At 39.9% G+C, this 14,592-nt stretch overlaps 1 protein-coding gene across 1 annotated transcript; it reads right to left on the reverse strand.

Annotated features, from left to right (window-relative positions):
• Positions 1 to 2,278: 2,278 nt before the first annotated feature.
• On the reverse strand, positions 2,279 to 12,222 carry LOC117514904 (protein Bouncer-like). Its single transcript, XM_034175473.1, has 2 exons — positions 12,158 to 12,222; positions 2,279 to 2,696 (listed from the first exon to the last, which is right to left on the reverse strand). The coding sequence occupies exons 1-2, from the start codon at positions 12,220 to 12,222 to the stop codon at positions 2,279 to 2,281; spliced, it is 483 nt and encodes a 160-aa protein (XP_034031364.1).
• Positions 12,223 to 14,592: the final 2,370 nt, after the last annotated feature.

Here is a 14,592-nt window from a genome sequence, read left to right on the forward strand (position 1 = left end):
AGGCGTGGAAAAACTCATGCATGCGCACGAGGGTTCAAGCATGTCTGACGTAAAAATATATAAATGAAATCCATATAGTTTTTGAAAAAAATAAAAAGGACCTATACTTTATTGACAGCCCTCGTAAATAGAACACTGCCATCTACTGGTGCCCAGACACTCAGTACTTAGGGTGAATACTGCCATGAACACTACTGGCCAGTAGATGGCAGTAGAGACTGTGACAACTTGCCAAAACAAAATTCCAGATAATCCATGTCTGCTACGTTTAAGATGCGTGGAATTTAATAAACGCAAACTGAATTTCAGACATCTTATATATACTACTCTGGAACAAAGACTACAGACAGTGTTTGACATAAGCAAGACGTTAAAGAGCAAACAGGAATCGATTGCAGTGATTCCAGTTGAAAATAATGGGCTTCTTCTGGCATTTTTACATAAAACAAACACAATAGCAACGTTTATAAACCCAGAGAATATATTCACGAGAGTTTTAGGCACAATATACAAAGAGCTTAATGCTGTTGTCTGTGTGGAGCCTGATCAGAAATGCCTCAAATGCATTTCTTCTGTCATGAATGTACTGACATTACCCATAATGCACTGGGCACAGCATGTGCACACTAAAACCTTCAAAATTAATGCATTATTTTAAAACTAAAACATATGATATTTTCACTTTATAAAACTTCAGACGTGACATTAATTTAAATAACTTGTCCGAAATTAGTTTGGTTAAAATTTTAACCATAACTTAAAACTGTATGCCTCCGGATGACTTGGGTGATACTGCCCGCATATCAGTATGGGGTCAAAAGAAATGAGTTTTGTTTTCTGTGACCAGCTCTTCTTTACCTGCAGAGGACAGAGTGGTTTCTTCTACAGCCAACTCTTCTCTGTTTATAGAGGATAAAACTGCACATCTACTACAAAACATTTAACAGATAGGTACTCAACTGATTTTAGACTTCATAAATGTTTGTAACTGTTAAGCTTTGTGTATTATGTCTGCAAAAATGTTAGTGGTCTAAAAATTATTGTACCAAAACTTACTGGAAGATAATTGGTCTGATCTTGGTTTTCAAAGTTATCTGAAAAGCTAATCCGATAATGAAAACATCTTCAATAATTAGTGGTTAGCAGAACTGTGCCCACCGCTGGTCATGTGTGGCACATTTGGTAAATAACCAAGAAATTTGTTGCAAAGACATACCACCAAGTGCTCTACTTTTAGCTAAGGATCTTTTAAAGTTTTGCACCAGCCTCTCTGCCAATCTATTTGAGGCTGGGTGATAGGATGGAGTTTTGATATGCTTAACAGCACTTAGCTTAAGAAGTGTCAAATTCAGTTCCAATAAGTTGAGGTCCATTATCAGTTATGCCTTCTTTAGATAACTCATAAGCCAAAAAAAAAAAAAAAAAGATTGTTTTGCACATGATAGTCTGCATAAGAATAATTTCAGGACATTGGGCATATGACTGTAAAATAAAGGTATATTCTCTCCCATGAACTTGAAGCCTATTTCCAAGTGTGCACTGGTGCTGTAGCTGGAACACTTCACTGATGTCACACTGATTTACCTCATTTTTAATGTCTTCATCCAATGTTGGCCACCATAGTAAGCTCCTAGCCAAGGACTTCATTTTCACCATGCCCCAGTGACTGTCATGTACCTCTGAAAGTAACCTGTCCTTCAGACTCTGGAATGATTACTCTGAATCCCCAAAGTTAAACAATCATCTTCCGCAGTCGGATCAAATTTTTGTCTTGCATAGAGCTGAACAGCCTCCTCAGACACGTACTGGCCAACCTGACAAAACATTGTTTCACCTTCACCAGTGTGGGATCTCTAAAATTAAATTGAAAGTCATATACAAGCTGCTGTCACCAGAATAAAGTCTCAAAATTTAAATAAGAGCATTTCATTCAATTTTAAATTAGTTCACATGAATTTCAGTATAAATACTTTTGTCTTTATTTTCAAATCTGTGCAAAACAATAATTTGTTCCAAATTTGAAATCCTCCCCCTAAAAAGTCTACCCAGAAGTCCAAATGTGCAACTTTTCTCCATGACAGTGACAGGCTGCATGTGAAGAACAGAAGAGGTCATCCAATATAATATAAAAACAACTTTATTTCATGGACATCTAAACATCTCAGTTTTCTTTCTAAAAAAGTATATTGATAAGAGTCTTCCATCTTCATTTCGGGGTCTTTAAACAAGAGAAGACAATGAATAAGCGAGTTGCCTCTAGGAAGCTTAATTTGGACCTTTAGACCACAAGAGGCATATGTGGCCACACGACATTGGCCGCAACAGCAACAGTCACAAGTGCTACTGTTGGGCAGAGGGAGGTGGAGACGGACTTGTCAGAGAAGGTGTTGCAGAACTCCCAGTCACAGCAGTCGTAATGGATGGTGTAGACAACTCCTTTCAGCAAGTAGTTTTCAATTTTGTCACACTTATTCTTGTCAATGCAGCCCAAGCCCTTCAGGACAGTTTGCTTGCCATAGCGAACATCGGCCCTGTAGCACGTCTTGTTAGCAGAACACTCTGTCGCGATGATGACAGGTGTTTTCTCCTTCTCAATGATGGGGCTGTAGTTACAGAACAGGTTGTCACAGAGCACAATGGGCAGGACGAGGCAGAACCATGAAATGGTGACACAAATGAAGTGAAACATCTTGTTCCTGCAAGGAGGAGGAGAGACATCTGAAAATCTGAAATTTAACTGGCCTTACCGAGTCAAGGGATTACACCCGATGCATAAAAATATAACCAGGACACTGTAATGGCATCCAACACAACAATAATGTACAATTTACCACGATTAAAATAATGGATTTCAATTTGAATTATTTATATAGCGCCAAATCCTACCATATCTCACGGCATGTCATGATTCAGCAGCATACATTAATCTACTGGTTTGTGATATTGTCATGAAAAGCACCACACTTTCATAGCGGGAGCACGAGTGCGACGGCCGCACAAAATTAAAAGTGTGTGTGTGTGGGGGGGGGGGGGGGGGGGGGTTGGAGTAGGGTTAGGAATAGTGAGTTAAAAAAAAAAAGTCACGAAAATTTGAATAATTTTGTGACGGGAGCACGAAAAAAGACATGAGACTAGGCTGGCCAAATCGCAACAAAGCTGCCTCAAGACACTTGACATGGGCAAGGTGTGACCTTACCACCCCGCAAGTAAGCACATCACAACCGTGGTAAGGAAAGACTCTCTGGTATGTTTGAGTAGGAATTGGTGTTAGCACAAATATTTTGAAGTACCCCCTTAAAAATACAGAGACGATTATTGTATGAACAAGAAAATGCAAATTGCTGACCAAATGATCTACTCAAACCCCCCTGTACATACCCCCTGAAGTCAGAAACCTCCAAATCATGCAGATTTGACTTCAAAATGCTGCCTGGCAATGGTAGGATGTGTCTAGCTGGAGGTTTGCTATGCTCAAGATATCTCACTTTCCCTACCGAAATCGAGTGACCTCTTTCGCCTCATGAACACAGTAGGTGGTAATATCTTGCATTGTTAAATGTTACGGTTTATTTCTCCCTTAACAATATGGGGACTTATTATGAACAAGAAAATGCAAATCATTGACCACATGATCTAGTCTAATCCCCCTGTACATACCCCCTGAATCAAAATCCCCCAAATCATGCATTTACATCCAAAATGCTAGCCTGGCAATACCATAGGGGTGGCATAATACCACCCCCTAATTTGAGGAACAAGCCTCAAGCAGACCAGACTCAGAGGGGCAACCCACTGTTTTCCATTCTACCAAACAGAGAGAACAAAAATAGCAAAAAAATGAATAGGGTGCAAATGGCACCATCAAGTCAGGGAGTCCCTTCAACTAATCTCCTTGTTATCACAGCAGATCAGAGTTGGTTCTGCATGTTGTATGAAAATCAATTATATTTCAATGAACCATTCGGTTTTATTGTACCAGTCATGTGTACTTGCATGACCAGCCAGCCCATCCTTGGATGTGATGTCACAAAAACCCATAAAGCTTAAACAAATTTTTCGCAGGTGATAGAATTTTTAATCATTTGACATTCAAATGATGTTGCAAAGGACTTCTGCACAAGATTTCCAAAAGTGCACAAAGCATTGTTCTGGAAGTATCATTTCCAAATTTTTAATGTATTACAGAAAAAGAACTGATTCAGAGCACCATTTTATATATAGGCATTGCTTTCTGTTGTCGTACATTGATTGCCAACTACAGAAAGCAACAGTCTCTGTTGTCATTTAATGGCTTCGGAGTCTCGCCCTACAGAAAAATTAAACCTGAACCCATGGAAGAACATAGTTTCCACATTTGTTTGACAGATGGCAACCAGGTTTAGAGCCTCGTTCCAACATCAGAAGCTCAGAATGGTCTTCCACAATGGCAGCCAGATGACCATATTAAAATGCAAAATAGACAAAATGTAACAAGGCGGGGAGTGAAATGGGGCTTACAATTACAGTACATTTTGTTAAATGCACTCAATTATGACAAAACAAAGATGGAGTTTTATGGCTTTATGTGGGTTTGGGTGGGCTATTAAGGTATTGTTTTCCAGGAAATTAACATTTATTGTACCCATTTTTGTGATTATTTAACCCTATTTCATCATTTCCAGTACCCATGTCACTCCATTTCACTAAAATTAACATTGAATCGGTGTGTAACTTTGCAAAAACAATGTCGGACTCTGTAGTTTTCTCTGGGCCCCTCCCCAATCGGACCGGGAGTGACATGTTTAGCCGCATGTTCTTGAATTGTTGGCTGTCTGAGTGGTGTCCAAAAAATGAGGTGGGCTTCATAGATAATTGGCAAAGCTTCTGGGGAAAACCTGGTCTTGTTAGAAGAAACGGCATCCATCCCACTTTGGATGGAGCAGCTCTCATTTCTACAAATCTGGCCAATTTTCTTAAATCCTCCAAACTGTGACTATCCAGGGTTGGGACCAGGAAGCAGAGTTGTAGTCTTACACACCTCTCTGCAGCTTCTCTCCCCTGCCATCCCCTCATTACCCCATCCCCGTAGAGACGGTGCCTGCTCCCAGACCACCAATAACCAGCAAAAATCTATTTAAGCATAAAAATTCAAAAAGAAAAAATAATATATCACTTTCAACTGCACCACAGACTAAAACAGTTAAATGTGGTCTATTAAACATTAGGTCTCTCTCTTGTAAGTCCCTGTTAGTAAATGATATAATAATTGATCAACATATTGATTTATTCTGCCTTACAGAAACCTGGTTACAGCAGGATGAATATGTTAGTTTAAATGAGTCAACACCCCCGAGTCACACTAACTGCCATAATGCTTGTAGCATGGGCCGAGGCGGAGGATTAGCAGCAATCTTCCATTCCAGCTTATTAATTAATCAAAAACCCAGACAGAGCTTTAATTCATTTGAAAGCTTGACTCTTAGTCTTGTCTATCCAAATTGGAAGTCCCAAAAACCAGTTTTATTTGTTATTATCTATCATCCACCTGGTCGTTACTGTGAGTTTCTCTGAATTTTCAGACCTTTTGTCTGACTTAGTGCTTAGCTCAGATAAGATAATTATAGTGGGCGATTTTAACATCCACACAGATGCTGAGAATGACAGCCTCAACACTGCATTTAATCTATTCTTAGACTCAATTGGCTTTGCTCAAAATGTAAATGAGTCCACCCACCACTTTAATCATATCTTAGATCTTGTTCTGACTTATGGTATGGAAATTGAAGACTTAACAATATTCCCTGAAAACTCCCTTCTGTCTGATCATTTCTTAACATTTACATTTACTCTGATGGACTACCCAGCAGTGGGGAATACGTTTCATTACACTAGAAGTCTTTCAGAAAGCGCTGTAACTAGGTTTAAGGATATGATTCCTTCTTTATGTTCTCTAATGCCATATACCAACACAGTGCAGAGTAGCTACCTAAACTCTGTAAGTGAGAGAGTATCTCGTCAATAGTTTTACATCCTCATTGAAGACAACTTTGGATGCTGTAGCTCCTCTGAAAAAGAGAGCTTTAAATCAGAAGTGCCTGACTCCGTGGTATAACTCACAAAGCCGCAGCTTAAAGCAGATAACCCATAAGTTGGAGAGGAAATGGCGTCTCACTAATTTAGAAGATCTTCACTTAGCCTGGAAAAAGTCTGTTGCTCTATAAAAAGCCCTCTGTAAAGCTAGGACATCTTACTACTCATCACTAATTGAAGAAAATAAGAACAACCCCAGGTTTCTTTTCAGCACTGTAGCCAGGCTGACAAAGAGTCAGAGCTCTATTGAGCCGAGTATTCCTTTAACTTTAACTAGTAATGACTTCATGACTTTCTCTGCTAATAAAATTTTAACTATTAGAGAAAAAATTACTCATAACCATCCCAAAGACGTATCGTTATCTTTGGCTGCTTTCAGTGTATTTGGTTAGACTCTTTCTCTCCGATTGTTCTGTCTGAGTTATTTTCATTAGTTACTTCATCCAAACCATCAACATGTCTATTAGACCCCATTCCTACCAGGCTGCTCAAGGAAGCCCTACCATTATTTAATGCTTCGATCTTAAATATGATCAATCTATCTTTATTAGTTGGCTATGTACCACAGGCTTTTAAGGTGGCAGTAATTAAACCATTACTTAAAAAGCCATCACTTGACCCAGCTATCTTAGCTAATTATAGGCCAATCTCCAACCTTCCTTTTCTCTCAAAAATTCTTGAAAGGGTAGTTGTAAAACAGCTAACTGATCTGCAGAGGAATGGTCTATTTGAAGAGTTTCAGTCAGGTTTTAGAATTCATCATAGTACAGAAACAGCATTAGTGAAGGTTACAAATGATCTTCTTATGGCCTCAGACAGTGGACTCATCTCTGTGCTTGTTCTGTTAGACCTCAGTGCTGCTTTTGATACTGTTGACCATAAAATTTTATTACAGAGATTAGAGCATGCCATAGGTATTAAAGGCACTGCGCTGAGGTGGTTTGAATCATATTTATCTAATAGATTACAATTTGTTCATGTAAATGGGGAATCTTCGTCACAGACTAAGGTTAATTATGGAGTTCCACAAGGTTCTGTGCTAGGACCAATTTTATTCACTTTATACATGCTTCCCTTAGGCAGTATTATTAGACGGCATTGCTTAAATTTTCATTGTTACGCAGATGATACCCAGCTTTATCTATCCATGAAGCCAGAGGACACACACCAATTAGCTAAACTGCAGGAATGTCTTACAGACATAAAGACATGGATGACCTAATTTCCTGCTTTTAAATTCAGATAAAACTGGTTATTGTACTTGGCCTCACAAATCTTAGAAACATGGTGTCTAACCAGATTCTTACTCTGGATGGCATTACCCTGACCTCTAGTAATACTGTGAGAAATCTTGGAGTCATTTTTGATCAGGATATGTCATTCAATGCGCATATTAAACAAATATGTAGGACTGCTTTTTTGCATTTACGCAATATCTCTAAAATTAGAAAGGTCTTGTCTCAGAGTGATGCTGAAAAACTAATTCATGCATTTATTTCCTCTAGGCTGGACTATTGTAATTCATTATTATCAGGTTGTCCTAAAAGTTCCCTGAAAAGCCTTCAGTTAATTCAAAATGCTGCAGCTAGAGTACTAACAGGGACTAGAAGGAGAGAGCTTATCTCACCCATATTGGCCTCTCTTCATTGGCTTCCTGTTAATTCTAGAATAGAATTTAAAATTCTTCTTCTTACTTATAAGGTTTTGAATAATCAGGTCCCATCTTACCTTAGGGACCTCATAGTACCATATCACCCCAATAGAGCGCTTCGCTCTCAGACTGCAGGCTTACTTGTAGTTCCTAGGGTTTGTAAGCGTAGAATGGGAGGCAGAGCCTTCAGCTTTCAGGCTCCTCTCCTGTGGAACCAGCTCCCAATTCAGATCAGGGAGACAGACACCCTCTCTACTTTTAAGATTAGGCTTAAAACTTTCCTTTTTGCTAAAGCTTATAGTTAGGGCTGGATCAGGTGACCCTGAACCATCCTTTAGTTATGCTGCTATAGACTTAGACTGCTGGGGGTTTCCCATGATGCACTGTTTCTTTCTCTTTTTGCTCTGTATGCACCACTCTGCATTTAATCATTAGTGATTGATCTCTGCTCTCTTCCACAGCATGTCTTTTTCCTGGTTCTCTCCCTCAGCCCCAACCAGTCCCAGCAGAAGACTGCCCCTCCCTGAGCCTGGTTCTGCTGGAGGTTTCTTCCTGTTAAAAGGGAGTTTTTTCTTCCTACTGTCGCCAAGTGCTTGCTCACAGGGGGTCGTTTTGACCGTTGGGGTTTTTATGTAATTATTGTATGGCCTTGCCTTACAATATAAAGCGCCTTGGGGCAACTGTTTGTTGTGATTTGGCGCTATATAAATAAAATTGATTGATTGATTGATTTCACATTTTAGCATAGCTGCAGCCAGATGCAGGAGTGCAAAAAAAAAAAAAAGAAAAAAAAAAACTCCAAGCTTATCCTTTTTCCACACACAGCACAAAACATACCTGAAGGTGTTTCCTCTGAAGTCTGGTCACTTAATCTACACTACTTACAAGTAACTTTTGCAACAACACTCAAAAATATTGTGACATGAACACTTGAATGTGATTACAAGCACTGTGTTGACAACTAAAACAAAGTCTCCACTAACACAAACCTACAGTGTGACCTCAAAAAGCACTTACATAATTCACCAGGCAGCCTTCTTCAGAAGTCCTCAAACACCAGTCTGAGCTGGCCTAATTAAAGATTCCAAACACCTGTCCCAGTTAAAGTTCCCGGAATTCTGCAGATAAGGTGCAAAACGTGCTTTGACCACCAGATGGCATCATATAAAACCATTCTCTCATGATCGACACTGAGTATAAGAGAAAGACAAATGTGCAGTGGTGCAGCTTAGCTAAAGTTTCCATCACAATTGTTCATTTTGTGATCAAAGCACAGAATCTGGTACATATACAGCCAAAGGTATTAAAAAAGGATATCAGGCCATCATGAATTTTCAATAGGCGTATTCGGCAAAGCACCAGCTTACATTATCATGTGATCTTGTTGTGCTCATCCTTCGGTGGTGAGGAAGATCATCTCCATCAAATCCAGGATGGAATGGTGGATGAGGAGAAGACTGAACAGGCCCATACTTCATTTTATTTATTTATTTATTTAAAATTGTACCTCAAATTTACTTCCTATAGTCAGAAGCGGTTTCTGATATGGGCGATATGGGCAGCCACCCAGGGCGGCTTCTTATCTGGGGCGGCATGACCGACCCCCGGTTCCCCCAAATGCATTGCAATCGCTGCAGCAGTGCCTACCGCTATACTCCACTTGTGGGTAATGAGCGCCCTCTGCCTGCTGTGTGGTGCATGTAGATTTCTGCCATGGTCTGACAGACAGGTAACAGGTTCTGGAGGTTTGGAGGAGGTTTTGTTGTGTTGGTGCTGGCAACTGTCAATCTGGCAACCCTGGGGATAGGCGGGGGTGATAACCTATTCCGCTTCAGTGCGTATTATGGAAGATGGAAAGAAAAGGGCAAAGCCAACAGGTGCGCAGTTTAGGAAAAAGAGAAAAGAAGAAGAGGAGAAACGAGCAAAAGATAAAGGTAAGCAGAAGCTGTGTCATTTCTTGTTGTGTGAAATGTGTTACGTAGGCTGTAACCTGCTGCACATTAAACTATATCTTGTTGTTCAAAGTACAGTACCAGCAAATAGGTTTTCTACAATGTTCATTTGTACATTTTAATTTGTATTTCTTGTTTGAAAAGTAATAGTGTAGTTAGTAGTCTCTTATTGAATCATTATCTCTTATTGAATTATTATTAATGAAGGATAGGACTTTACACAACAGTTGTGCAATTTATTTTGTTCCCCAAAATGTGAAATACTGTAAATTGTCCTATAAAAAAGTTCAGACCTTCCTCCAGTTGTGCAGTGAGATTTATGTCTTTATCAAAGTGCCATTGTACACATAATTTCTCAAATGGTTTTATATTGGTGCAATGTAGAAATGCCTTATTTTTGTTTTATTATTTTATTTTTTATTTCTACAGTATTTATTTTTATTTGTATTTTATACTTTTAACTTACACAGTATTACAGTTTGTTTGTCTTGATATGTTTGTTTACAGTAATATTTTTATTTTATTTATTTTTTGTATTTATTTCTACATTATTTTCTTATTTGTGTGTTATACTTTTAACTTACCCAGTATTACAGTTTGTTAGTTTTTTTTTTGTTTGTTTTTTTTGTTTTGTTTTTTTTTGTTATGTTTATAGTAATATTTAAGTTTCTTCCACGTTTTTTCAAATAAAAATTGAAAAGATATTCTGATTGTGCCTGTGATGGTGGGGGGATCCTCCGGTTAAAACCTGCCTGTCAGACAATGGCCGAAAGATACATGCACCACACAGCAGGCAGAGGGCGCTTATTACGCCCCCCCCAAGTGGAGTAGCGCAGTATGCCCTGCTGCCACGATTGCATGGGGGGGGGGTTGGCGCCGGTGGGGTTGCTCGCCCAGGGCGCCAAACAAGCTAGGACCGCCACTGCCTATAGTACGCTTGCAAGTGTACTCGTCAAATACGTCTTGGAACTAAACTGGCCCACTTTTAGTTTACTTGTGAGTACACATTAAGTGTAACAGTGGAAAGGTTTGAGAGGTAGGTAGTAGTGATACTTTTTTAGTTCATGAAAGTGCACGTACTCAAATGACTTTAAATCAAGAATCCTCTGCTCACAAGCCCACCTCCCTGAAGCCCCAGTCACACGGCACTAATGAAGGACACCAAAGCCAAAATGAAGCAAGAAATGTGGACTTACACTGACTTTCAGAGACATTATTTAACCGTCGTCCAGCTTCATTCCTGTAGACAACTTCAATTCATCCATATTCTGTTTTGCTTTCCGTTTTGACGGTTCCTCATTGTTTGCATTGTTCCCGTACCATTAGCGTTCCGTTTGATTGTCGTCCAACTTCATCCAACCTCCCAAGTCCGACGTCTTGCACGAACATTGACGATACCTGAACGGATCAATAACTTAAAATCTGACAAGCTGAACGTGACTCGTCCATGTGTGGGACGAAAAGCAACGTTTTCATACAGAAATGAGAGCAGCAAGAACATTTGATCAGCTACTTAACTAGTTAACTCAACCCATATCAAGCTTTTATTCAAAATCCTACACATAAAATCCCATTTAAAAATCCATATACAGCTACTCCAAGATTCCTGCAAGCACACAGTGGGACAAGCAAGAAAAACATTTAAGATCTCATCCAAGATAACAAATTTACACTTTTTAAAGCTATAATGAAATGAGATGGTGTGTATCGCAGCAGTCACAAATGTCACTGTTGACTGGTTGGAAAAGGAGGTCCAGAAATTCCAGTCACCACAGTCATTAGCATGTAGCACTTCTTGTGGGGACAGGGTGTTCAACTTTGTTGCACTTGTTGACACACCCATGGCCTTCAGGATGAAGTCTTCACTTAATCAAGTATTTCAGCTCGTCATCTTTGAAGGATGCTTAGTGGACATGAGATCTGCTGTGCTCTCCTCCACTTCTGAAGTCTGATCAGGTTTGGAGATGCAGGAGGAGACACCTGCAGCAATGACAACCTCGTGGTGGCTGCCATCAAGGAAGGAGAAGTTGATGGGGTATCAGATAAGTAGACGTGTCAGAAATGGCTCAGGGATGGAATAAAAATAATTGAAAGAGCTTTTGCTACTGTGACTTGTGATTCTCGATGTACACCTGATGTGTCTGAGCAATTATGAACAGTTTAAATGCTCCCTGCCCACCTCAGCCTCTTTCTGAGGGCTTTGCTTCTACTATCAACTCTGCTTCTTTCACCTGGCTGATTTTCTTTATTCTGTCAGATTCTTGGACTCTGTTAGCATTCATCACTGGTTCAGTTATTTTTATACCTACCCTGAGTCATCACTGACACTTACCCACCCGCCTGATGCATCACCTGCTCCTTCCTTGCTGTCATCCACCACAAAGCTGTCATTGCTGCACTCATCTGTTGCTGCCACCTACTCCTTCCCAGCAGTTACCCTCTGCAGCGTTATTGCTGTTAACTGTTTCTACCGTGATGTCATCACCTGATGACGTCTTCCAGTCCTTGCTGTCTCTGGCCCTCCTTTTTCTGCCCTGTCCATGCAGCCATGTCAAACCTCTCTGGGTGGTGTTCCTGCACACCCACCAGATTCCAGAACTCCCAACCTGTTCCCTGCTTCAGTTAACACTGTTGTTTGGTGTTTTTTGCTGTGATGTGACTGCTGGTCAGAACACAAGTTTAAAAACACCACCTGCTCCAGTCTTGTAGGGGAAAGAAAAAAAAAAAAAAGGATATAACATTCCTCGTGGCAACCATGTGTCCTTCAAAAAAGGTGTGTGAGACAGCAATGAGTGGATGTTCTTTACATGAAGGACACCATTGTGGTTTTTCAGAAGAAGCGAGACAAACTTTCCCAATACTGGAACAGGTCATCTTCATTATGAACTCTTTAAAAATTGTTTGAAATGTATATTCAACTAGAGCACTGTGCTCATAGAGCGCAAACCTCCACCAAGACTAGTTTCCAATTCTACAAATTTTTACCTTGAAAAAAGAATTAGGGTCAAAGTCCTGTTTGAAGTGGCTTTTCAAAAGCTAAATTAGATGTGATCAAATGTCAGGAGTATGTATTTAGTTCATGCACTTGAATAAAAAAAATTGTGTTGTCAGGGTTTTTTTTCTTTCTACTTTTCTGGTTTCTGAATTCATTTTCAGATCATTTTCACAGAACATTGGTTATCGCTGCTATGCACAATTTGTCATTGTGTTTTGGCACTTAGTTTCCCACTAATAGCTGAAAGACAGACAAACAGGCATAAAATTTTGGTGGAGTAGGTAAATCCATAACAGACAAATGAGAGTGATTGAGAAATAAGGCACAAAATGGACTTTTCAATATTAAATTCAAATGTCTACAAAATCCACAATCCGGATCAGATCAAACTTTGCCAGGTGATAGTGAGTGCCAGTCTGTACCTCACTTTCAAATATGAGAGTGATTGTGGTATGTTTGATTAAGATAACGTAACATATACATACATTCAATGAGGCTTCAATGTTTCAGATCCGGATCAAACTTTGTCAGTCAAAGAATGCTATCCTACATAAGGGTCTCAAATTTTTTTAACTAAGTTATGAATTTTTGAAAAATCGTTCAATATGAAATATAGGGGTTTTTCCTGACTTTGACCATTGCAAATATTTAGATTTACTAGGTTGTTCCTGTTCTGTTTTCATATGCAAATATGTTTTTAGTTGTCTTTCCTTTTAAGTCAGCCTTTTGTGGGTATTCTTTATGCTCAACAAGATAAACTGAGGGTGATAACAAATTTACAATAAACTTATTTTCCAAGTGGGAATAATAGCAAATAGTGCCGGAGGACCCCCACCCCCAACACACACACACTGATTGTCACAGTACTGCTGGCAAAAACTATTATTTCGGTCCCTTATTGATGAGCAGTAAAAGCCCATTTGTGCTCTGAATTCCATTATTTTCAAAGGCAATACACACGGCAGCTTTGTCTATGAAAAGAAGCTTTAAAACAGATGGCTCTGCTTGACAGGAAAAAAAAAAAAAAAAAACCGTCACTGCAAACATCAGAAGTGAATGACAGTATTTATACACACACAGACACACATCATAATGAAGGCATTTTTACGTGAAAAGCAGAAATAAGCTAAGACCATTTTGAACCATGCCACAGTTCTGTGGTGTTGGACAGCTGAAACCAGACATAAAAGATCATTTGGTTACTTTTCTGAACATCACGTGTCACGATTTTTCTGCAACAAGTACATACACGTGTACACAGGAAAACATGCACATTCGAGTGTGACGATCACTTCTCTGTGTGTGAGAGCTCTGTGCACCTCCACTGTCAAAGCGCATCATAATTATTCACCAGCTTGCTTCAAAAGAACATGTTCAGATGGTGTGAGTGTAACAGAGGACACCGAGCACTTTCAGCTGACGTGCAGCTCACGAATCTCAGAGCTCACAGAGTTTTGGAAAATGAGTAAAAAGCTGCATCACACCTGTGAATAAAGTAAAACTGTTCAGATACAATCCAGGGCAGCACAGTGGGTTAGTGGTTAGCACTGTTGCCTCACAGCAAGAAGGTCATGGGATCAATTCCCACCTGTGGCCTGCGCGGAGTCTGGATTTTCTCCCTGTGTCTGCGTGAGTTGTCTTCCCACGTCCAAAGACATGCACCTTAGGTGCAGTGGAAGCTTTAATTTGTAGATGTGTGTGCGGGCGTGAATGTGTGGTCCTGCCCAGGTTGTACCCTGCCTCATGACTGCTGGGATAGGGTCCAGCCTCCCACGGGATCCTTAGAGTAAGCAGGTATGGAAAATGGATGGATACAATCTATAGCAACCACGGGCGGGTTAATGTGTGGGCTTGCCTCGGCTGAAGATTAGTGACCCAAAGTCACACAGAGCCCCAGATTGTTCATCTTGAGTTCAGATGTGCTG

Source organism: Thalassophryne amazonica, chromosome 8, assembly GCF_902500255.1.
Source record: "Thalassophryne amazonica chromosome 8, fThaAma1.1, whole genome shotgun sequence".
NCBI classification, from domain to species: Eukaryota; Metazoa; Chordata; class Actinopteri; order Batrachoidiformes; family Batrachoididae; genus Thalassophryne; species Thalassophryne amazonica.